Consider the following 25,577-nt stretch of genomic DNA (forward strand, 5'->3'; position numbering starts at 1 on the left):
GACAGAACCTAAGCTATTTGCTTCTGTACTGGGACCTGGTCGAAGGTTTTCTGGCTGCCTGGATAATGCGCATGTTATCCGCAGACAGGCTAAGATGTTCTAAAGACCTGAACTCAGGCACCATGCCGCCAAGCTGAGTGATTGTGGGGAGGGGTGCACAGTTGTTTCCCCTGGTGAAGGAGATCAGGGGGTCACCGGTAGCCTGATCGGCGGCTACACTGACAGGTGTTGAAGTTCTGAGAACCAAAACCTGGCTGGCCACCACGGGGCTATGAGCAGAAGAGAACAGTTCACCGAGTTCTTCAATCTGCAAATCATCCAATGAACTAGAGGCAGAGGGGTGGGGGAGGCATAAGCCCTCATATTGTGCCATGGAATGTCTAGAGCATCCCCCAGAGAGGAGGCTCCCAGTCCATTTCTGGAGGCATACAGAGGAAGCTTGTTGTTTGCCGCCGTAGCGAAGAGGTCCACTTCCGGACTGCCTCAACGCAGGAAAATCCATGAGAGGACCTCAGCCTTAATTTCCCACTCGTAGCTGACTATAATCTGCCGACTGAGGGCATCTGGCGTGACATTCAGTTGGCCCGGAATGTGTACTTCAAGTGGCCGACACCATGCTGAACCGCCCACTCCCAAATATGGATCGACAGCTCCACGAGCGGGGGAGACTTGGTGCCCCCTTGTTTGTTGATGTAAAACATCGACACCACATTGTCTGTGCAAATCCGGACCACCTTGTTGGCTATGATCGGTCTGAACGCCTTGAGCGCTAGTAAAATTGCCAGGAGCTCCAGATGATTTATGTGCAGGAGCTTGTCCTAAGGCGACCAAAGATCCGAGACCTGAAGATGATCCAACGTCGCACCCCACCCCAGAGAGAGGAGTCCGTTGTGACTGTTATCGTCGGGGCTGGGTCCTGAAACCCTGCCCCCACCGACAGGCTGCTTAGAGACGACCACCAGTCCAGGTCCGCTCTCATGGAAGCAGGAATCGTTATCAACTTGGAGTCCGGATCCACAGACTGAAGCCAAGAGCTCAGAAGAGCCATCTGGGTCCTTCTCATCTTGAGGCGAGCAAGAGGAAGCCTCTGAAACCACTAGGCCGACATGCTCTGACTGCGCAAACATCTGACATGTGGCCAACAGATCCGCCATTCTGTCCCCGGTCAGGTACAATCTGCAGTCAATCGTGTTCCAGCGAAAACCCAGGAAGATCAAGTCCTGAGAGACTGTCATGGAAGATTTCCGCCAGTTCACCGACAGCCTGAGGTGGCGGACCTATGCACAGCATGCGATTCTAAGCAGATTAACAAACATCAGAAACATGGATACCCTGCAGACGAAGATAGGCCACGATCCCTGACATCTTCGTAAAGACATGCAGTGCCGAACTTAGGCCAACAGGAAGCACTCAAAACTGGAAATGTTTCTCTCCCACAGAAAAACAGATATCTCCTGTGTGGACCCCAGATCAGGATATGCAAGTGGGCATCCTGAAGATCCACCACGCTGAGCCAATCGCCCATCTGCAGGGAAGACCGTATCTGGCCAGGCGTGATCATCTTGAATTTCTCTTGGGGTAGGAAAAGATTGAACTGGGAAAGGTCTACGATGGTGCGCAGGCCAGCCTGGTTGGGGTAGGGCACCGTAAACAGCCTGGAGTAGAAGCCCTCCCCTCGCTCCCCAAGAGGAATGGGTTCCACAGCTTGAGGTCCTGCAGTTTCTGCACCTCGGCTTTTAGGGAGGGCAATCCCGACTGCTGGAAAGGAGGGTTGAAAGGTGGGGTAAGCGGAAGCCCACCCGAGCAACTGACAAGACCCACCTGTCCTCGGTGATGGTCTGCCACACCTCCCAATGAGACGCAACGCGTCCTCTCACTGGGATTTTGTGCCAGCGAGCAAAACCCTCATTTGGCAGGCTTTTTAGTGGTCTTACCACCTGAACCTGAGAAGGAGGCTGAGGAGCGGGAGAAAAACTGAGTCCGTTGCTGCCTCCGGCATTTATTACCCGAAGGAGTATCCACTCTGCGGGATTTCCGGTCTAGGAAGCCCCTGAAACCAGAGGTGGGCCGGCATTGCGACAGCGGTCTCTGGGTCCGACAAGGGGTTTTAACCAGGACTGACAAGGACTTCGCTGTCTGGGTGCTGTCCTTCGTTTTGGTGAGCTCCACATCCGTTGTGGAATGAAAAAGCTCCTTACCGTCAAACGGCAGGTCCAACACCTTGTCCTGTACCTTCTTCGAGAACTTGGGGGCATGTAACCACGTTTGTCGAGAGGTGTCAACACCCAGCACAAGGCCCGAACTGACGTGTCAACGTGATGAGCCACGGCCTCAAGCGATCCTGGTCCAAGACTCTGGCGTCAGATAAAACCACCTTAAAGTCTTCCAGCTTCTCGACCAGAATGAACTCCTCGAACTCTGACAGACCTTTCCACATCTTCATATTCGGCCACGCTAACACCAGTTCCGTGTTAGCCTGCCGGAACTGCAAGGCCGAGTTAGCGAAAATCTTCCTCCCAAGGGAGTCCAGAAGTTTGTCCTCTTTCCCCAGAACCTGAGTCGCCGTCGTAGAAGAGGACGCTGCAGGCCTGGACTGTAAAGTGGCCACAGCCACCACTGTGGAGGAGGGGGGGCGGAAAAGATGACAGGGACACCTCTTCCGAAGAATGCAGCCTGTATCGCGCATCAATTTTCTTATTGACAAAAAGTCAGAGTGTGGCTTTTCTCAGACCCTTGCGGACCTCGCCCAAAACGTCCTTCTGCAAGAACAGGCCGATACGCTCCAAAGGAGATTAGGTGAATGCCCCCGAAAGCACACCCTCCTGCGGAGCGGGTACCTCGGGCACTGGAACATCCAATAGGCACATCATGTCCAGTACCCGGTCATGAAAAGCTTTAATAGAGCAGGGCTGGTCTTTGCTGTCCTGATCGCCCTGCGCATCATCCGCCAGGTCAGGATCCTGCTGAACCGTGTCAGGTACCACCTTGTCCACGGGGGACAATAGGGGCAAGGGCGGAAGGGTCGGGGGAGGCACCGTGGGCAATGGCGGCGCCGGCGGAACCACTGGTGGAGCGGGTGGAGCAGGAGGGGGAGCAGTGAGAAACAACTTTCACCGATAAGGCCTTGCCAGGCCTCTCAGAAATGTTGGTCACTTTAGCCTCTGCATGAGGGAACTCGGACCCAGGTCCGGTAACAGCCTTACTAGCGCAGGCCTCGAACATCCGATCGGTAACACCAAGCCCAGCCAAGGCCTCGGGGCGCACCCCGGTACTTTTGAGGGAAGCCGATAACGAGGCCACAGAGCGAGCTCCGGTACCCTGGGACTCAGTAGAACAGGGTCTACAAGCAGCCCCCACAGGAGGGGCCTCAGAGCATGCTCCGGTATCCACGGGCCCCTTACGGAGAACCTCAGAAAACTCCAGTACAATTATTAGCCCCAGAAGGCACCTCGGGGCAATCCCCGGTGACAGAGCGATCAACGCTCCTCCCGGCTCAGGAAGAGCCCGGAAAGCTATCTCCGGCCGGGGTGCCATAGACAGACTAGTACACGATTGCTAGCGAGAGCCAGAGAGGAAGAAAAAAAGGGAAGAAGATCTTCGCGTCCAGTTCCGAACGAGCGGAGAACAGGACTGATGGGCGATGCAGAGCTGAGATGGGCAGGGTTATGGCCGCGTGCCGGGCCCCGCGTAGAAAGAGAGCAAGGACTAAAAATGTTTTTCATTTTTGGATGCTTTTACAAAGCGGTCCCGTCCCACAGGACGGAGGAATGTCCCATAAGTATGGAGGAAAGGGGACAGGACGTAGGAGTATAAGTAACCCCACTAGCACTCTATTTTAAGATCGGGTGTGCTGGGTCTAGCAAGTACAATGCAAAGTAAAGTCAATTTCACTTTAATGCTCTGGGAAACAGTAGTTGATCCCAGAGTAGGAATTTTAACCATGGGAAATCTGCAAGACTTCCCTGTGGCACTGCGCTGAAGGTGCTTTGTGACAATTGTAAAAGATGCCTATGGAGTTGGTTAGACTCCACAACCAAAAATAAACTGTGTATAATAATCACATTAAAATCCATGAGTGGGAAAAAGGGTCTCGCACTCCAGGAAAAAAAAAAAACAACTCAAGTCCTCAAAATCCAGCAAAGTTGATGGGTGTCTCTAAGGTGGAGGGAATTAACACATTTTTGAGAATTCTCCCTTACGAGGGGTAAGGCAGGTAAGGAGGGAGGAGAGGTGGGCGAAGAAAGGCCAGAGGAAGAGCAGGGAGGACAGGGACTCCAGTGGCAAAAGAGCTGCTGAGTGGAGTGGGGTGGTGCGTTTCCCCGAGAGGAAGTCTAGAGGGTGAGTGGGCCTCTGGTGCATCAGATTGCCCCTCTGGACTGTGAGCTGGTTTGCCATGGTATCTGCAGATATACTCTTAGCTATATGTAGTACAAGGTTAAGGGTACGTTCAGATTAGGTGCACTGCAGACTAAAAACAGATACAGCTAGAGGCATTGCAGGCTGGAATTGGAGACGTCAACCAGATGCAAGACAATGCCGAATCAGTTCACAGCTAGGTGCAAGACAGGGAGAAAATCAAATTCACAGCTAGATGCAAGATAAGGCTAAAGTTACAGTCACAGCTAAATACAGTACAAGGTGCTTGAAAACAAAACGCTCCATACATTGTAGGTGGTTTCAAAGAATGTGGTACCTAGGTTAGGCAGAATCCTGTGCAGTGCCCTTAGGGACCACTACACACAATTAAGACTACAAGTGGTAATACAAGTTCACCTTTGGTATAAGCCTGTACTACTAGGTTAAAGTGGTAGCAGGAGCAGAGTATATGAGCAGTAGAAGAGATTACACAAGGGGACCATAATTGCTGTGACTCAAGCAAACACTGACTCAGTTTCAGGAAAAAAAATAGTACATTTATTTTTTAAACCACATGTAAAACACAACACTTATATGAATTAAAAACCAAACGAAAAATATACTACAAACTAATCAATTCTCTTGGCACAGAATAGCTCAAGGTAAGTACCTTATGTTTTGGCGGACCGGTGTTGTGAAACAAAAGACGTTACCGGGAACACACATGCGATCACTTTTTGACAGCTCGGTCGTATTAAAGAAACGCGTATCCGCGGTAAGAAATATTACTGGGGCAAAAACACACTTAGCACCTGGGCTAACCAGAGAGAGTTGGGGGCAAAAATCATATGCAATACTTTTGTCAAGGCAGACAGAGCCAGAGAACACCCAGTGTCAAGTGGAACTGGGTTCCTGTTGTCGAGGATCACACAGTCAGACAGTTCAAGATTCAACGTTGCCAGGAGTACTTGGATATTGTCGTTAAAGGAACCAAAATTATAAGAAGGAGAAAAGACAAGGGCAAGCCTTGGAAGAGGAGAAAAGGGATTCACCCTAGTCCCCAGAACACAGTACCTTATTCTGTGAAGAAGCTGGTGCCACGGCAGTTGTTCCTGTTGGGTTTCCTGCAGACCCACGGTTCCTAGAGCTTTGGTACGAAGCAGGACCTCTGGAGGGGTCTGCACCAAACAGGGATGAAGCCAGCAGCAGCAACGGCGAATAAAAGGTGCTCCCCTTTAAAACAGGAGAGGCTCTTCAGATGGCTATCCGGACCACTACAGCAGTGTGCAGCAATTCTAGCTGTGGAAGATGAGCTGGCTATCCCCACCAGGCTCAAGGGAAGAAGACTCCGGACTGGATCTTCTCTGGTCGTCGAAGGGTAGATAGCTCAGGACAGCAGCAGGGCTTCTCCTGGGACAGGGTAGTTGCAGCAGTCGTCTCCTTCTCTTCGGTTCCTTGTAGTTCCAGTGGCAACTGACTTCGAGCCCAAGAGACCTGCCTTTTATGCGAAAATCCCCCATTCACACAGCCTGGCTGTCAATCATGCAGCAGGTGGGGGGACTTTGGGTTTCGGGGGGTTGTCCAGCCCAGACAAGGACCTCAGCCAATCATGGCAAAGTGCAACTTGGGTTTTCTAGGATACCCTGAGCAGGGGGTGAATACACCCCTCCCTCCCATTCAGCCCACCTAGACACCCAGAGGAGGGCTTCTTTGTACAAGCCCGCCAAAAGACGGTGCACAAAGAAGGCAGACCTGGTTTGCCACGCAAAGTAAAACACAAGAAGGACTAACAAAAAAAAATGGCTTATAAGCCGACCAGAGCCAAAAGAAAGAACATTTGGTCAAGAGGGTTTATGTTCGAGGCTAATATAATAGCCTAAAACAATACCATGTTTACATAGTATAACCGCAGTAGAAAAGTTAGGGTGGATACCACTGCCACCAGCCAAGACTAAATGTTAAAAGAGCAAAAGAAGGCTCTAGGAGGTACAGATAAAAAGGGATACGGAGTAACCCTTTCCAGTACTCAATGTACGATGGGGTGTACTGGATCTGTGGTTAAATGACTAGGTAAAGTTCATGGCAACTTTACCTTTTTCTGGGGCGGACAGTGGTCAGCCACAGAAAATGGAGTCGGTGGAAAGTCTGAAAGACAACCCTGTGTCACTGCACTGAAGGTGCTGTGTAACACACAAAAGAAGGGAACTACTGAAGTGGTGCACTCCAGAGTCCACAATCACAAAAACAGATGAAATACACATGGCAAAACATGGATAAGAGTGGGGGAAAAGTTCACACTCTTAGCAAGTGGAAAAAAAAGGAACTCCAGAAATCCAGCAAATCTGCTGGGGGACTCATTAGGTGAGGGAAATTAGCCATAAATGAGAATTCTCCCTAACACTCCACAATTATTCTAGTTGCAGCATATTGGCAATATTATACAAAGGAAGACTACAGGGCAAAATGAAGGGACATGTGGCAGGGTTTTACTGGATTACAGTAATGGCTATTCTCCCCACACAAACCATCTTACCTGGTCATTGCTGTAGAGTGACCTGTCGGGCGTCCCTGGGTGAACAGGAGCAAAAAGGGAATGGGAGCTGCAGGGGGGGGGTGCTGCCCTTTGCCTCTAGCCCATCGTTGGCTTCTCGGACAAAGCTGCCCTGGGAAGGACTGAAATGGGACCTTCTGGTCACATGGGACGGCCCCTGGACCAACCTGATTAAGGTGTGTGGGTAGGGGGTTTGGAGCAGGAGAAATCCTTCAAGCGCGGCAATGGAAAAATAAATTCACAAAAAAACAAGTGCTTACCAGGAAAGCTGATGCTCAATCAGGAAAACAAAATGAATGATGGTAACAACATCGACTCCCAAAGACCTTGCGGTCACGTGGGACGAATCCTGGACCAATCTGGTTCAAGTGGGTGGGTAGGGGTTGAGGTACGGTTTGAGAAGGCTGGGGGCATGAGCGAAAAGTTGGAGAAATCCTTCCAAGCATGGCAAATGGAGAATATAAATGCAGAAAAAAAACACTTACCAGGGAGCTGCTGCACGGTCAAGAAAATGTAAAAAAAAAAAATATATATATTTTTTTTAAAACTCAAACAGCAAAGACAGACACTAGAAGGGATAGCTGCTGGCTATTGCCCCAACCCTATCCCTTTTAGTAAAGGATTTCGTCTGTAGTTTAAGTAACAAATAATAGACCGTTCTCAATGTGCTGGAAGATTATCTAAGTATCCTGATACAGGTTTCTCTACGCCTATTCACACACTCCCGATTTCTTTTCATCCTTTCTCCCCTCTGCAGTCTTTCAATCATACAACCTCCCCACTACGGAGTGCTTTCAGTCTCCACTGTCCAGTCTGGGGTTTTCTCAGTCTCACCCTACTCTGGGGCTCTGCTCATTCTCACTCCTCACTTTGGGATTGTTTCAGACTCTCCCCACCCATGGGCTCTTTTTACTGTCCCTTCCCACTCTGGGGTATGTTCAGTCTGTGTGTTCTGTGGCTCTTGCCCCCGCCCTGAAGTATGCTTCTCCTTGCTCTCTTTTGCCAGCCTCCTTTTTCACTGGAGCTTCTGAGAACCGGACATACTCGAGCCCTGCTCCACGGGAGGGACATTGAATCAGGTTAGGTCTCCTCATCTCAGAACTGCTTACACAACATTCCCAATCTGAGCTCCACATTGATTTTACCAGGTTAATTTCACAGGTTCCTGCAGCTCGGTCACTGCGGGGTCGCTAACACGATGATTCAGTTGGGCTTCTCTTCGGCCTAACTGAGTATCTTCCCACTCATTCTTGCAGTTTCTCTGGACTGATCCGGCAGGCTGTTAGTCGGAACTGCGCCACTCTGCACCCTCCAGGTGCTGGTTGCAGTACTATCCCATCAGCACCGACGTTCTTGCTCCATCATTGGACACATCTCCACTGGCCTATTTCAGATGCCAATTCAGCCATTAATAAAGGGTGTACCTGGTCAATATAAATTTTAGCTCTTCGATAAACTACAAAGGTGTTAGTACTGGGGGGATGAGTACTTCTATCCCTTGCTGGTTCTTCATTCCTTAATTTGAGTCCCTACCAGAGGAATCCCGCTTACCCGGTTCCCCTAGGGGCTGTTCAACGTAGCAGGCTCACCTCCCTCGTCCCAAAGGGTGTGGTTCCCACTTGGGGAGAGGCGACTATCTCCCTGGAACATCACATATGCTTTTCAATACTACATGTTTAAATAAATAAAACGTCTGCTATGGAAATATTTATACCAGGTAGGTAGCATTTCTTACCAAAAAGTACATATCTTTGCATCTCACTGAAGTCAACTGATTATGGTCAAGATTTCCATGCACCTGAATCTTCTGAATTTTTAAATAAACACACACTCTAACATTTACAATACTCTCCTTCGTGCTGATTTTGCTTTAACAAGAGTTTTTTTAAATGTCTTTTTTACTAATCAACATAGCAACATTGAAATGGCTCCTTGATGTTTAACTAAGGTACCTTGAGGTTTCCGTTTCTTTCGCAAACACGAAGTGACATATCGCTCCAGTTCTCGGAGCGTGGAAGGTTTTAAAGTTTCAAAATCAATTTCAATTTCATCAGGGTTAGAGTTCTTCAAGGATGGCTCTCTTGACTGGATGATATGAACAACCCGTCCAAGCTTCTCCCCAGGGAGCTTATTAATGTCCAGACTCAACTGTCGCTTTTCTTCATATGACATGGGCTTACACTTCTCCTCCTCTTCAGATTCATATGCTGGAGGTGGTTTGCTTGTTTTCACCACGGTTGGCTCCTTCTTACTACAAAAGCAAAATGAAAAAAAAACAGTTACCTGCTATGGTAGAACATCCATTAAAAAAAGAAAAAGAAAACTGCACTCTAATAATTAGATTTCCATTTACTCTTGCTGCCACCAGTTTTCCTACAGTGCCAATGGTGACCATAATTTTTAAGCCAGAATCAGAATTCCTATAGTGTGGATTCTAGAGCCATTTTTTGGGCCTCATCAACTTTTTGCTTTTTCCTATGGTATTGGGTCGCCCTTAAGGTTCCCAGCCGCGGGGTGCCCCTCGGGCACCCCATTTCTGCCCTAGTGTTGATTGTTCAAGGTTGCAAACCATTTTACTGCATTTGTTTCCCAATGTACCTTTTTAGTAGCCATTTGAGTACCAATGGGCTTTTTTTTAAATCCTGCACCTGTCCATTTTGTTTTCTAGACCTTCCCCCTTTGTCTAGGTGACCAAAACACAAGCTCAAAATGAACGTACTGACCATGTGTGCTCTTTGTGTACACTACACTGATATAGTGAAAAATATATATTGTGTGTCACACATAATACGATCAGTTCATACAAGTACTTCAGTCATAATACAGCATTAAATAAGGAACAAGGTACTTACCTGTAACTGTTGTTATCCAGCATGGGTCTGGCATGTATTCACATGCTCATGAATATTCTGCGTCAGGCTGGGAATCCTCGGTAAGGAAAAAATCAGTTTCACTTCTGAACTGTCTTTCTCCTAACAAACAATCACTGGCCTCTGGGTCATACTGCCCCCAGCCAATGACAGCCCTTTACCCAAGCCCCTCCTCTGGCAGACATCTTCAGATTTGGTAGAACGTAAAGTGGCAGTAGGACCAAGAGAAGAGCCGCAGAGGGGAAGGCGGGAGGCTTCGCATGGGAATCCATACCAGACCCATGCTGGAGAACAACAGTTAAAGGTAAGTAACTTGTTCCTTCTCCGGCATGGGGTCTGGCATGGATTCACATGCTCATGAATAAAGAATACATAACAGTACACACATGCACAACCACGGGAGGTGGCAAGGCTCAACATTAAGCATCTCTTACCTCCTTACAAGGCTCACCTTCAAGCGAACAGGTTGCGCAGCACTGCTTGGCCGACTCTGGACTCCTCCCTGGAATCCCTGTCGATGCAGTAGAACTTTGTGAAGGTGTGCGTCGACCTCCACGTAGCAACCCTGCAGATGTCCAGCAGGGGGACACCAGACAAACGCCATAGTTGCAGCGATCGCTTTGGTCAAATGGGCTCTCAGGCGGGCAGGCAACGGTCAGTTTGCCAACCGGTGATGCAGCCGGAGATCCACCTGAAAATGGAAGCCTTGGAACGGGCCTTCCCATGGTGCACAGGGCCAAAGTTCACGAAAAGTTGGGATGTCTTCCGAAAACACTTTGTGCGGTCTACATAGAACTTCAGTGCTCTAGTTACATCCAGCAAGTGCAAAGTCCTCTCAGCTGGCAACAAAAGCGTCGGGAAGAATACATGTAGCACCAAGGGCTTGTTTAGATGAAAGTCTGACGGCACCTTGGGCATGAAGGAGGGGTGCGTTCGTAACACCACCTTCGTCTCGTGGAACGTCAAGTAAGGTCGTTTACAAGAGAGGGCCTGGATCTCTCCCACTCGTCGTGCGGAGGCCAAAAGAAACGCTGTTTACCACAAGAAAAGTTTCAGTGGCGCCGAATGCATAGGCTCGAACGGTGGACCCTAGTAAGCACCACATTGAGCACCCACGCCGGGATCGGACCCTTCACCGGCAGGAACGACCGAAATAGTCCTTTGCCGAACTGCTTGACCACACGATGCAGTTAGGGAGAATTCTCAATTTATGGCCAATTTCCCTCACCTAGTGAATCCCCCAGTAGCTTTGCTGGACTTGGAGTTAATTTTTTTTTCACTTGGTAAGAGTGTGAGCTTGGCCCCCACGCTTACCCATGTTTTGCTATGTGTATTTCATCTGTTTTTGTGATTGTGGCCTCTGGAGCACACCACTTCAGTAGCCCCTTCTTTTGTGTGTTACACAGAACCCATACCTATGGGCCATGCTGGAGAAAATGGGAAATATCTCCAATATAAAACTTCGGTGTGCGGGTCCACTAGCCAACTCTGTTCCCTCCTCTCCTTTCATGCTACACCGAGGTACTCGCCAGGGATGCCCATTCTCCCCCATCCTTTTTGCGCTCGCTATCGAACCCATGTCTGATCATGTAAGAGGGCATCACATCAATAAAGGCATTCGGTTACAGGACACGCCGGAAATCGTCTCACTTTACGCGGATGACGTACTCTTGTACCTCAGAAACCCCTCCACATACCTAGACCCGATCATCCACGATATTACCAAAATAGGCACATACTCCGGTTTCACCAACTATTCTAAATCAGAAATCTTCCCTCTTACTATAGCAACTCAACAACCGGCATGCGAGTACCCCCTACGCTGGTCCCCGGGTGGTATCAGGTATCTCGTGGTGCAGGTGTCGCTAACCAAATCTTCCTTACTAGCGGACAACTACGAGGCTATGGCACAGCTCGTCGTGTCCAAGTTCTCCAAATGGCGCAATCTACCGTTATACCTTGCGGGCAGACTCTCCCTAATATAGATAATAGTGGTCCCCAAGCTCCTTTACATCTTCGCTAACGTACCAGTCTGGCCCGGGAAGCAATACTTTAAGAGGCTCCACTCGGAGTGCACCCAATTTCTCTGGCACTCTGGTTCGGTCCGCAAGAAGTGGCAACACATGACTTTACCATATGATAAATGGGGGCTCACAGCCCCAGACCACCATCTGTACTGGAACGCGGCACAGGCCCAACACGCCACTCATTGGTACATGTTCTAGAATCCACCACCACATGTAAAACTTGAGAAACTTGGCTGGGGGTGGGACCAACATCATGACCTTATTACTGCACCGCACATTCCAAACAGACGCCCAGGCCGATCCGGTGGCCACCACGATAAGGGCTTGGAATAGCATCCTGCGCCCCGAGCAAGAGCAACACCCATACTACAAGTGGCTTCCCATATGGCAATTTCCCGGACTTTCCCCCACACACGACCAACACCTCTTGCAACATTGGGAAAATCTGGGCTACCGAGCCCTAACTGACCTCTTCCCCTATGGTACGTTTGTTACCCCTCAAACATGGCGACCAGAACACTCCAACTCTCTGCTCGAGGTGCTACAGTACTACAGGCTTAGAGCAGCGGTACGAGCTATGTGTCCCACGTACCCAGACGAACCCCCAGACTCACCTGAATATATTACAAACTCCGCAGGCGGCAGGGACATAATATCCACTTTGTACAAAATGCAGCTGGAGAAAACAGTGGTCACGTCTCTCAAACCACGAGAAGCATTGGCTAGGGAGCTTGAAACAGAAATAACTGATGAAATGTGGAGCAAAATGTGTGCACACACACGCAAAGTCTCCCTTAGCACCAGATTCCGCTGCATACAATTCAAACTCCCCAACAGGCTCCATTACGTACAGAGTAGCGAAATTTACACGCACCCCGACTCACACATGCCCTAAATGCAAATCCAGCAAAGCAGATCACACACATGTTCTGGTCCTGCGCTGCGCTAAACAAGATTTGGGTGGCGGAGGCGCTCTCCGAAATAATTGGTTCTCCGGTGGATCTGGACGCACTAGCCCTGTTTAGTATCTGGGTTGGGGAAAATGTAAGGAAAATGTCAAAATTCTTAAATATAAGTGCCATTGTTGCCAAAAGATGTATATTGCAATGCTGGAAGCACCATAACCCCGCTCCTCCTCGCCTCCTCATGATGTGGCTGAAAGCCCTTACTTAGGTACAAATGTGTGAAGAAGAATACATCGGATCCCTACCATTGTCATCACGCCCCAAAAACGTGTGGTCAGAATTCTGTAGCTACCTGAACAATAGAGACGAAATGGAATGGAGGTCTACCCCCCCACCAGCACAGCCCAACATACCATGTGAAGTGTGACTCCTTCCTTTTTTTCTTTTTGCGCCTCTCTAAGCCGTCAACCGTCCCCTACCTGGGATGTCGGATATAGTCACGTTGTAATGCCTTTGAATGATGTTATGTTGCTTGCTTATTGCTATGTAATCTGTGCTGTGCCGGTCTTAACTTTCTGCCAATAAACAAAAGTTTTTTAAAAAAAAGAAATTAGAACACTTGAAGAGCCACACAGGCTTGTGAGGGCAAAGCTTTAGCAACTCTCAGACTTTACAGTACCTCTGGTTAGAAGAAATGGTTACAGTTGGCTACTGTTCCTGTACAGCTCTGCAGATCCTGTTCCTGAGCCTCAGTCATGGGGACAAGAGGGAGGACGTCTTGGGACTCCTGCTCTGCAATGGGCAAACTTCGATTCTGCAGTTCTTCACCGTTTCAGTTCCTTGCGTCTGATAGCAAATAGCAACACAGCGGTTCTCGGATACCACATCAGACTTTCCTCGCATCTGGGGTCCAGCACTCTATTGAGGTAGCCGAGGCTTGGTCAGTCCTGCATCAGGGAAGTCCGGTGGATCTTCCTAGCGCTCGGGTCCGACTTAAAAGCAACGCACACAATCTGGTGCTCCTCTCCCAGGCTTTTCGGTTCCAGCAGCATCAGCAGTGGAAATACAACCAGCTTCGAGAGGATGTCCAGACGGGCTTACTTTGGAGTTGACTGGTCCCACCAACTCAAAAAGGGAGAAGTCATCCTTGCAGGGCTTCTCTAGGCGAGTTGAATTCAGAGCTTCAGCACAGCAGCAGGGCTTCATCGCGCAAACAAACTGTCCAGGAGTTGCAGCAGGCAGCTCTTCTTCAGATTCCTTTGTCCAGTGGTAGACTCCGCCTACCAAGCCAAAAAGCCTTGCCTTTTATGCATGTTTCTCCCATTCATTCCAGCCTGTCAGTCACCCAGCAGGGTGGCTGTCCTTTCTGGACAGCCAGCCGGCCAATCACCTAAGAGTGCATTCCTGTCTCCTAGGACACTAAGCACAGGGAGTTTTGGGCACCTCCTTCGCTTCCTGCCCCTGCCAGACACAGGCTTCACTCGTGAATCCCGCCAAAGACACAACAAACAAAGGGACCAAACCTGGTTTTGCTCGCTGAGTTAATCTGAAGATGGACCATTCCACCATACAATGGCGAAAAAAGAATAGCGGGGCCATTTTGACAAAAATGGCACACTTGGGTGCTTTACTGCAGCTGCGGACGCAGCCCGCGGTAAAAGCACATCACAGTAGTTATAAGTAAACCATTGCCACCAGCCATTCATCGAGGAAAGGTTAACAAAATTGTTACATGAGAATCTAGCCAAAGGGGATACTAAATAACCCCTCCAGCACCCTATTGTAAGATAGTGTGTGCAGGGTCTAGAAAGGTACAAATGTAAGTAAAGTCAATTTCACTTTACTGCTCTTGGGAACAGGAGTTTATCCTAGAGAAGGTATTTAAAACTTTGGAAATCTGAAAGACTTCCCTGTGCCACTGCACTGAAGGTGCGGTGTGACAATGTAAAAGATGATGCCTATGGAGTTTGTCAGACTCCACAACCAAAAGTAACAGTGTTCAAAATCACAGTAAAATACATGAGAGAGTGGGGAAAAGGGCATCACTTGCTCCAGGTTAAAAATTCAAGTCCTCAAAATCCAGCAAAGTTGCTGGGGGTCTCTAAAGTGGAGAGGAATTAGCACATTTCTGAGAATTCTCCCTAGCAGCCACTGAAGAAACAGAATGAGGCAGATGTGCAGAGGATGCCAGCATGTTGTGCAGCCCTAGTTTCAAGCCCAGTGGCAAAGGCAGGTCCACTTGCTCTTATACTGGGATCGACTGCCTCCTGAATGATGTCCCAGCTGTTATCTGAAAATTGAGCGTGCTGTAGTCTCAGCTGGTCAAGAACCAGGTATGCTAAGGCCAGCCTGGCTGAGTCCAGATGCTCCACTGCCCCACCCAGTCAGTAAGCCCCTGCTGTGGATTGTAAACTAGACGAGCCGCTGGGAGCTGAACTGCAGCAGGTCAGAGAACCAAGCGCTCGAAGGCTAGTGGGGGGCTTTCGGGATGGGGCTGCAGCCCACCATGCCCAGAATTTGCAAAGGGACCATTAGAGCAAGTGGGAGGAGGGAACGCATTACACCTGCAACTGTGCCAGCAGATCTGGAAGGCGGCTCCCAGAGAGACCCCTGAAGCATATCGAGGGTAATTGGATTTCAGAGGAGATGCTAATTAGTCCAGATGCAGAAACCCCCAGAACTGGAACAGGGGCAACAAAGAGCTATTGTGCAACTCCCACTCATAGTTGTTGAATCCAAAGGGGCTCAGTTGGGGGCCACCCTTCTTGTTCAGGTAAAACTGTGTCGTGGAGTGGTACATCCTGTCCAGAATGAGGGAGAATTCTCATTCTATGGGTAATTTCTCTCACCTAGTGAGTCGCTCAGCAGCTTTGCTGGATTTCTGGATTTTATTTTTTCCACTTGGTAAGAGTGTGAGTTTTTCCCCTAGTCTAACCTGTGTTTTGCCATGTGTATTGTTGGGTGTCCTGACCCACGTTTGGACTATTATGCGGCAACATTTGGTGCTGTGGGCTTAGGAAATCCAAGAGGGCGGAAAAGCCCACATTTGCGCCAGAATCCTAGAGAACCGTGCAGTTTTGCGCACAGCAAAGTGGTCCCCTGACCTGCCACCCACCAGTGCAAGCATGATGGGCCAGGAGTGCCATGAGTGAAATGTGTGCCAAAGGAAAAACAGCAGTGCCGGTTGGCTAAAAAAAACGCTTTAAAATCACCTTTGTTTCCCTGAATGCATGCTCAAAATGCCTATTTTAAACATCACACGATATTCAAAAATCTCAATGAACACCAGCAGACATTTGGCAGAATTTATTCTTGTGTGCTTACAAAATCTGGAAAGATGAAGAGCCCAAAACAATGTTTATAATAAAACTGGCTGTGCTGTGGATGTCAGCAGCTTAGGTTAAATGGACAGAAAGCCACTAAAATCGAAATGTTTAAAATAAATGAGTGACCTACTTTTGAGTGTAACATAGGTTGCAACTGTTAAATGTCATAGTTTTGAACTTAGAATCAGCATTCTAGCTGCATGTGCAAAAATTGTGAGTTTGATTTGAATGAAGAAAAACTGGGAACAAAAGTGACATTTAGCTGAAGCCTGGCTTAATGAAACTGGATTCTGCCTGACAACTACCCCCGACAGGAGAGGGAATTCAGCAGCTGTGGTCCCAGGCCTGGCTGCATCCGGCTGCCCCTGCCAAAAGGAGATGACACCTCTCTGATTGAATTAGGGGAGTGGCACCTGGGGACTACAGGAAACTAAACAAAGCACTGTCCCTGGCTCAGGCAAATGTTGTATTGGGGGGGTCGTAAAATGGCTTCCTCTTGGGAGAAACTGGGAGGGGCAGTGCCTGTGAGAGCAAGCTGAGCTTGGGGGAAGTGGATAAACCAAAAATTCCACTATGTGCTTTGGAAAACCACACCCCTTTGGGGCCAGAGCATGATTTTAAAAAGATGGATAATTCATAGTGCGGACTTGTAAAAATTATATAAATAACATCATTCTTGTGATTTTTCTGTGCACATTTTAAGAGGTGTTAGGACCCTGTGGTATGTTCTTGGGGATAGTAGCGGAAAAAGTTTTTTACTCCAAATGTATGCATATTAAAAATCTGACACTATCCTCTGAAACCCATATCCCTGGTGCACATTTGTGTAAAATCTGGAAAGGTTTAGAGGTTATCTGGATGAAAAGGGGAGAATTCTGTCATAAGTGGACACGACATCGTACAAAGACAGGGATCGGATGGTTTGGTGCTACAGAAAATATGTTAACTGGACCTATAATATTAGAAAAATGGTATAGAGAAATATGTATTTGGGTCAGAAATAGATGTGTGCAATTTGACAAGGGGAGGTTCCTCTGACCATAAAACCTACAGCATCACTCTGACACTCCATTTCCTCGCCCCAATCAAGGGAGAGAGGAAAGCTTGGCCAATGATAAGTGAGAGGGGAAGGTTTAGCTAGGCCCAGGCGCGCACACATTTTCAAAACACATAAAAAGGAGCATTGAAACCCAGGTAGAGACATTCACTTTCCGCTTTCTTGCGGGCCGCTTTGCCGGGAGATTCCAGACTTCAAATCCAGAACTCCAGGGATCCAGAACTTTACTTCAGAACTTGTAGCAGAGAGGCTAACCCACAAGCTGAGTTCTCTTCAGCAGGCCTCAAAAATCATTTGCAAACTATTCAACCACCGGGCTGCGCGGTTTGCTGCTTGCTAAGAATCCACTTGATCCAGACCAGCAGAACCAAAGACCGCTGTATCCGGAACCGCTAGCAGAACCGATAACAGAACTGGAGACCCAGAGACCAGATCGCTGTGAAGAACCGCTAGCAAGTCCAGCCAATCCTGAGCCGATCGGTGACGAAGTCGCATTCCTGTCCAAAATCTAGTGTGAGTACCCAGCTAGCACTGTGCCAAAACCAATCTCTTAGTTTAAAATAATCTAATCCAAACTATTTTAGCCTATTAGAACTGCCTCCTAGAATCGTGTCATTCTGTCATCTTTAAAACTGAAAACTGTCATCCGTCATTCTGAGCTTTAAAATTTCAAATCTGAAAAACTACCTTTACTAAATCGGCCATATCTCCGGAACCGTTTGTGCTAGGAACGAGATTTAAAGCTAGGATTCTAAGCTAAGATTCTAAGCTTTCCAACGAGCCTAGAACCGACTTCCTACTCTTTATAGTGCCTCTAATTGCGCTCGACGCACGCGACTAAATTTGCCGCGATTTGACATTTTGCTTAATTTCAGCCACGTGTAAAAATATTTGTCCTTGCTTTCCTTGCTGAAATTCGTGTGCAACCTGACAATCATTCATAGAGCATTGCTAAAGTGATCCTGAATTAATTTAAGTATCTCTCACTCACCCTGACCTCCTATAGGGAATTAAAAGCAATGAGTATATTTTTCACTTCATTGCCACCACATTTAAAAGGATTTTGCCTGTGTTTAAAACTCCTACCTGTTTTCCTCTAAGCTTGCTAGGGGGGAACTGAATTATATTGTTTGCATTCCTGAGAACTGTATGCTCTCCTTTTCATCTCCTTACATTGCATAGGGGAGGGGGGAGTGAATTGTTCAAGAAAAAGTGATATTATCTTTTGGTTGAAATCATATCAAGGTTATTTCTGTGCTGCATTCTGTCTCACCTTGCCTTTCCTTGAACCATATAAAGCATTCTCTGCCACCTTATTCTTCTGTTCCTATTTATAAGTAACCAAGAACTGTGCTACTGTAGGATTACCTATTGCTGATTACTGCTCATATTCACAAGTGTGCTATCAATTATCAATTTATTTATAAAAGTGTGATACATGGATATATTTAATTTTCAACTAAACCTTTTAATTTGCAAAACAAACCTACTTCTTGGCTCAGTGGGGTAAGGGGGATTCTAAGAGAGGGGTGTTATATAAGGGTTGTCATCCAGAGTAAACGAACTGGACATAAAAATATATCAATAAGGGTTTCCCTCAGCATCCCAGACTAGGCATTGACTTAGCTGTAGTGTTGAATTGAATACGCTTACAGTATTTCATCTGTTTTTGTGATTGTGGACTCTGGAGTAGACCACTTCAGTAACCCCCTCTTTTGTGTGTTACACAGCACCTTCAGTGCAGTAACACAGGGTTGTCGTTTCGACTTCCCACCGACTCCATTTCTGAGGCTGACTACTGACCCCCAGAAAAGGGTAAAGTTGCCATTAACTTTACATAGTCCTTTAACCACAGATCCAGTACACCCCATCTTATATGGAGTATTGGAATGGGTTAATTCTTATCCCTTTTTTATCTGTACCTCTTGGAGCATTGTTTCGCTCCCTTAACATTAAGACTTGGCTGGTGGAAGTGGTATCTACCCTAATTTTCATACCGCTATTATATTACATAACGTGGTATTGTTTTAGGCTATTTTAGTAGCCTCGAACTTAAAACCCGCTAGTCCAAATACTTTTTATTTCGGCTCTGTTTGGGCTTAATCGCCATTTCTTTTTGTTAACATCATTCTGGAGTCTTTCTTTGCGCGGCAAACCAGGTTTGCCTCCTTTGTTCGCCGACCTTTGACAGGCTTCTGACCAGAAGCCCTCCTTTGGCGCCTGGGTGTCTAGGTGGGCTGAATGTGAGGGAGGGGTGTAGTCACCCCCTGCACAGGGTCTCCTTGGAGACCCAAGCCGCACTTTGTATTTATTGGCTGAGGTGGTTGTCCGGGCTGGACAACCCCTCTGCTGAGTGACAGCCAGGCTGTGTGAATGGGGGATTTTGGCATAAAAGGCAGGGCTCTTGGGTTGGAAGTCAGAGTTGCCACTGGAACTGCAAGGAACCGAAGAGAAACTGAGAAGATGACGACTGCTGCAAATACCCCTTCTCGGTGAAGCCCTGTTGCAATCCTGAGCCACCTACCCTTTGACGACCAGAGAAGATCCAGTCCGGAGTCTTCTTCCCTTGAGCCTGGTGTGGTCAACCAGCTCATCTTCCACAGCCAGAGGATCCTCTTCGTGGTCGAAATCACTGCACCATGCTGTAGTGGTCCGGATAGCCATCTGAAGAACCTCTCCTGTTTTAAAGGAGCGCACCTTTTATTCACCGTCGCTGCTGCTGGCCTCATCCCCCAGTGGTGCAGACCCCTCCAGACGTCCTTCTCGTCTCCACGACCGAAGCTCCAGGAACCGTGGGTCTGCAGGAAACTACCAGGAACAACTGCTGTGGCACCAGCTTCTTCATTGAATAAAGTACTGTGTTCTGCTTCTAGGAACTATGGTGAATCCCTTTTCTCCTCCTCCAAGGCTAGGCCTCGTCTTCCTTCCCTCTTATAACTTTTGCTTCCTCTGTTGACAATATCCAAGTACTCCTGGCAACTTTGAATCTTGAACTGTCCGACTGTGTGATCCTTAACAGGAAACCGGTTCCACTTGACACTGGCTCCGGCCTACTGACTTTTGTATTTCTGTCAGAGAGTGTTCTCTGATTCGGTCTGCCTTGACAAAAGTATTGCCTATGATTTTTGCCCCAAACTCTCTCTGGTTAAACCAGGTGCTAAGTGTGTTTTGCCCCGGGTAACATTTCTTCGTAATAGTAGTAGTAGACCGAACTGTCAAAAAGTGATTGCATACGTATTCACAGTAACGTCTTTTATTTCACAACACCGGTCCGTCAAAACATAAGGTACTTACCTTGAGTTTTTCTGTGCCAAGAGAATTGGTTGGTTGTAGTTTATTTTACGTGTGGTTTTGAATTTATAGAAGTGTTGTGTTTTATAACAAATGGTTTAAAAATAAATGTATTTATATTTTTCTACCTGAAACCTTGAGTCACAGTAATTGTGGTCCCTTTGTGTAATCTCTACTACTGCTCATATACTGAGATAAGCCTGAGCACCGGAGACCCAAAGTGAAAGCCAAGGCAGGCAGAAACACAATGCGGTTGTGTTTGAAAACGCTGCGGTTTTTCTTTCTAACACAATAACGTATTTATGTTTGCGGTAGCTTCAAAAGCTTTTTTTAGGAAAAAAGCTGTGATTTTTTTTCTAGGTTTAGGAAAACCTAGAAAAAAACCACAGCTAGTGCTTATTTTAAAAAAATAAATAAATAGCACTTACCGAGATTCAGCTGCAGCTTTTCTGCCTGTAGTCTCCGGTCCGCGTCCTCCTGTTTACTACAGCTGGCTGGCTTTTCCTTCATTAGTGCCGCAAAAGCAAAAGCCAGCACAGGCTGGCATCCATTTCACAAAATGGATGCGCCCATGTGCTTGCTTTTCCAATTTTTGAGCTTGAATTGCTCAAAATTTTACATAGGAACTTTTAAAAAAAAGTTATTGCCCATCTTTTTGGGCAATAAAAAATTTTGGGCGAACCATTCCTTTAGCCATTTAGTACCTCCATAGTAAGATGGTATGTACCGGTTTAGTAAAAAAAAAAAATTGACTAGTAAAGTAAATGGGGACTTACCATGCCCTGGGAGACAGTCAGTCCCAGGGTATGGAGTCTATGTTTGGGGGTTGCTACGACACCCCTGTGTCACTGCACGGAGGGTGCTGTGTGACACAGGTGAATAAAGATGGTTCGTATGGAGGTGAGAAAAACCCCATAGACATTAAACAAAAAATAGCCTAGAACACACAGCAAAAAAAGCCTAAAAGTGAGAAATAGAGTCTCACTTTTAGCAGGAGAAAAAAAGCTGCTGGGGGACTCTATAAGTAAGGGAAATTAGCCATAAAATGAGAATTCTCTCTAACATGCGATCCACATAGAACTTCAGCGCTCTAGCCACATGCAGAAAGTGCAAAGTCCTCTCAGTCAGCGACGAAGGCAACGGGAAGACAACAGGCAACACCAAGGGCTCGTTGAGATGGAAGTCCGACGGCTCCTTGGACATGAAGGAGGGGTGCGTCCTCAGCACGACCCTCGTTTCGTGGAATGTCAAGTACAGAGGATTACAGGAGGGCCTGCATCTCTCCCATTTGTCGTGCAGAGGTGATGGCCACAAGAAACGGCATCTTCCACGTTAGGAATTTGAGGTGCCAAATTCAGAGGCTCAAACGGAGGACCCATGAGCCTAGTCAGCATCATATTGAGCTCCCACGCCGGGGCCAGAGCCTTCACCGGCAGGAACGAGCTGAAAAGTCCTTTCATGAACTCCTTAACCAGGCGATGAGACCACAGAGACGACCACCCCGGAGCTCTGGTATAGTGGGAGACAGCCGCCAGATGAATTTTGATGGAGGTGTGCATCAGCCCCATCTTGGCCAGCGACAGCAATTACGGCCGCACTTGATAGGCCATAATCCATGGAGGGTTTATCTTCTGTGCACGGCACCAAACCGTGACCCTGTGCCATTTATGTCCGTAGTTCTTAAGAGTCAAAGAAGCCCTGACCATGGCAAGTAATCCTTGCAGTCCGCTGCAGGAGTCTGGCCTGCAGGTTCAGCAACCCTGGGTCGTGATGCAGAATCGCACCTCCATCCCTGGCGAGAAGATCTGCGTCCACCGGAAGCTTGATTGGAGGAGACGTTGAAATGTCCAGAAGGTCCGGGAACCATATCTGCCTCGGAGACGCCGTTGCGACGTGGATCATCCTGCATCGGGACCGTCTGAGTTAACTGATGAGTCGCAGAAGCAACGGCAACGGAGGAAGCGCATAGAGGAACAGGCCGTCCCAGTGGAAGGAGAACGCATCCCCCAAGCTCCCCGGCTGGGGAAACCTGCTGGCGAACCTCTGGCACTTGAAGTTCCTCGCCGTCGCAAAAGGGTCGATCTGGTGATTGCCCCATCATCGAAACAGTAGATCCACTTGATCCTGCCGCAGCTCCCACTCGTGGCAAGAGCACAGCTCCCTGCTAAGTGAGTTGGCGACCATGTTATTCACTCCTGCCAGATGAAAGGATACCAGAAACATCCCGTGGGCGATAGCCCAGTGCCACAGATCCTGCACTTCCTTGGAGAGGGCCGGGGATCTGGTGCCCCCTGCATCGAAACATAGAACATTGTGGTGGTTTTGTCGGTGAAGACCCGCGCCACCTTGCCTTTGAGGGACGGGAGGAATGATCTGAGGGCCCAAAACACAGCCCGGAGTTCCAGAACATTGATGTGCAATGACTTCGCCGGTAGCCAAAGGCCTCTTGCGTAGAGATCTCTGTGTGCGCGCCCATTCCCTCCAGGGAGGGGTCCGTCATCACCATCTCCTGATGTGCTGGGGTCTGAAAGTTTGTGCCTGACGCTTAAATGCGCGCAGACGCCCCACACCCGGATCGCTCGATGGAACGTCTCGAGGGCGATCTTGTCCTCGAAGCTTCCAGACACTTTTATTCAATGGGCGACAAGGAACACCTGCAGCCTGCACAGCCGAATGAGATAAATGATTAAATCATGCCGAGCAGGGACTTGATGGACCTCACCCTGGCAACTTCCATGATCAACAGCCGTTGTACCTTGCCCAGGATGGCTTTTATCCCGTCTTCCGACAGTGAGGCCAGACGCGCCACCGTGTTGAGCATGGATCCCAGGAACCGAGCGTCCTGCGATGGCACTGTTAGGCAGAAACCTGTGCAGTTCCCTTAGGGAACACTGCAAAAAGTTTAGGACTACATGAGTTAACAGTAAGCCCAATTGGTAGCAGTCTGCACCACCCAGATTTACCTGGTAGCTGTGGCTGAGCAGTCAGACTTCTCTCAAGAAGAGTTAGGCAGTATACTGAGCATACACAATAGGGCAGGTAAACACAGTAGAACAAGCAAACACTGACCAGAGCTTTGGTGTAAAAGATATATAATTATTTATTTAAAAACACATCTATGAAAATACACTGGCACTAATATCAAGCAGGTTCAAAAACACGGTCACTAAAGTATATACACTCCCTTAAAAGAATATTAGACAAGTCTTAAGTAAAGCACTACTTATTTTCAGACAGCGGTGAGCGCTTAACGCAGATGGCACTCTAATAATTCGGTTAAAAAGGGAGAGAAAGGCAGAGCATAAATTGAACCAGATCCCAACACTTTCAAAAGAACACAGCAAGAGAAGAAGGCAGAATCAAAACCGTGAAGTTAGATTTCAGAAAGCCGGATCCACTTTAAGAGGAGCAGAACGAAATGTGTCCACGGTCACACGGTTGAAAAGTGCACAAAAGTCTTGAAAAGGTTCAGAAAGAAGTTGGACCAAAAGAAAGGGACCAGTTAGAGGGTCAAGAGGCCAGCCCAGTCTAGAAGGTTAAGGATTTACGGTCACCTTGTAGCAATCTATAGAAAGGGAGGCCAGGCGGACACAGTACCTTGAAATGGTGGGAACACTCCAGCGGGGGCAGTTGTTCATGGCAGCTGTTGCGAGTCGGTGCTTCTTCCGGCAGAAGAGAAGGTCTTGTCGGGGAGGAAAGAAGGAGGTCATTGTGCTGCCAGGGAAGAAACCAGCCGCAGAGTTTCTCGATTCAAAGGAGCGGTCCTTTCTTTCGCGGTTCAGTGGTAAGTGGCTATCCGGTTGCCGGAGTGCTTGGCATGGGCAATTCGACCACTAGACGTCCTGGTAGGCGAAAAGGAAAGCGAACTGGTTGTCCCCACCAGCTCAGGGGGAAAGAGACTCTCCGGCAAGAAGATGTCCTCTGTCGTCGGGAAGTGGTGAGACGGTTCAGCAGGGCTCCACCGATGGTGTCGTTGCAGGTCGGCTCAGCGTCTACCTCTTTGGATTCTCAGGTACTGTGGCGACTTCTGAAGTTCCAGTCCCAAAAGCCCTGCTTTTATGCAAGAAACCCCCAAACATGAACCGGCCACCTCACCACTTGGGCCAATCACACAAGAGTGCGACTTGAGTTGCCACGGCAACTCAGTCCAGGGTGCCTAAACCCCCTCCCACACTCCCTGTGGTACCCAGACAGAGTGGCACCACTTTTGGAAGCTTCTGTGGAGAAGCCCGCCAAAAAAGTGGAACACAGGGCTCGACTTTGGTTGGAGTCACAGAAGAGAACACAAACGCCATTTTAGAATCGAGTTCTGGCAAAAAATACCAACCGGTGAATTAATATTAAATAAATAATCCGGCAGTATGTTCGAGGCTATAGGAATTAAATAAGTAAAGTTGGTAGCCTCAAACAATGGGAAAATCCCATAGAGATATATTCGCGGTCGAATATAAAAAGTAGTATCCACTGCCACCAGCCAAAAATCGATCAGCGACGTGCCCCCTGGAATAACAGACCCCGGGGCAATCGAATTGCCCCAACCAGTACACCCACAATAAGATGGTTTGTACTGGTTTCCGTTCACAATTTGGGACTATTAAAGCCAATGGTGACTTTACATGCCCTGGGAGACAGTAGTCAGTCCCAGGGTATGGAGTCTATGGTGGGGTGTCACTATGACACCCCTATGTCACTGCACTGAGGGTGCTGTGTAACACACATAGTAAAAACACATGAGACCCTATGGAGTAAAAGACCCCATAGCCCATAAAACACATTAACAGTCAAAGGAACCCCTCAAATCATGTCCAAGAGTGTGAGGAAGAGAGTCTCACTCTTGGCAGGAGAAACCAACTCCAGAAATCCAGCAAAGCCGCTGGGTGACTCACTAGGTTAGGAAATTCAGCCTAAACAGAGAATTCTCCCTAACAGGCACCAAGCAGGTCTTCACATAGTTTGTTGAGAACCCAGTTCTATGAGCAGACAGACGGTCCTTGCTGTGTGTTCAACAGCGAGTTCCCTTGATTTTGCTTGGATGAGCCAATCGTCCAGACGAAGCCGCGCCACCACTGGTGCCAGGCACTTGAAGACCCTTGGTGCCGACTTCAAACCTAAGGGCAGGGCTATGGTGCAGACTTCAAACCTAAGGGCAGGGCCTTGAATTGACAGTGCTGTCCTTGGACCACGAAGCGCAGAA

The 25,577-nt window shown here is 48.2% G+C and overlaps 1 protein-coding gene across 3 annotated transcripts in view; it reads right to left on the reverse strand.

Moving 5' to 3' along the window:
• Positions 1–25,577, reverse strand: part of BRD4 (bromodomain containing 4) — a 1,521,397-nt gene that overhangs the window by 904,327 nt on the left and 591,493 nt on the right. For all 3 annotated transcript variants that reach the window (XM_069603884.1, XM_069603885.1, XM_069603886.1), the window contains one exon: positions 8,860–9,158. In XM_069603884.1, the coding sequence (XP_069459985.1) occupies positions 8,860–9,158 (299 nt within the window). The remainder of the gene's footprint in view (positions 1–8,859; positions 9,159–25,577) is intronic.

This window comes from Ambystoma mexicanum, chromosome 3q (genome assembly GCF_040938575.1).
Source record: "Ambystoma mexicanum isolate Mex_15411 chromosome 3q, UKY_AmexF1_1, whole genome shotgun sequence".
Classification (NCBI taxonomy): domain Eukaryota; kingdom Metazoa; phylum Chordata; class Amphibia; order Caudata; family Ambystomatidae; genus Ambystoma; species Ambystoma mexicanum.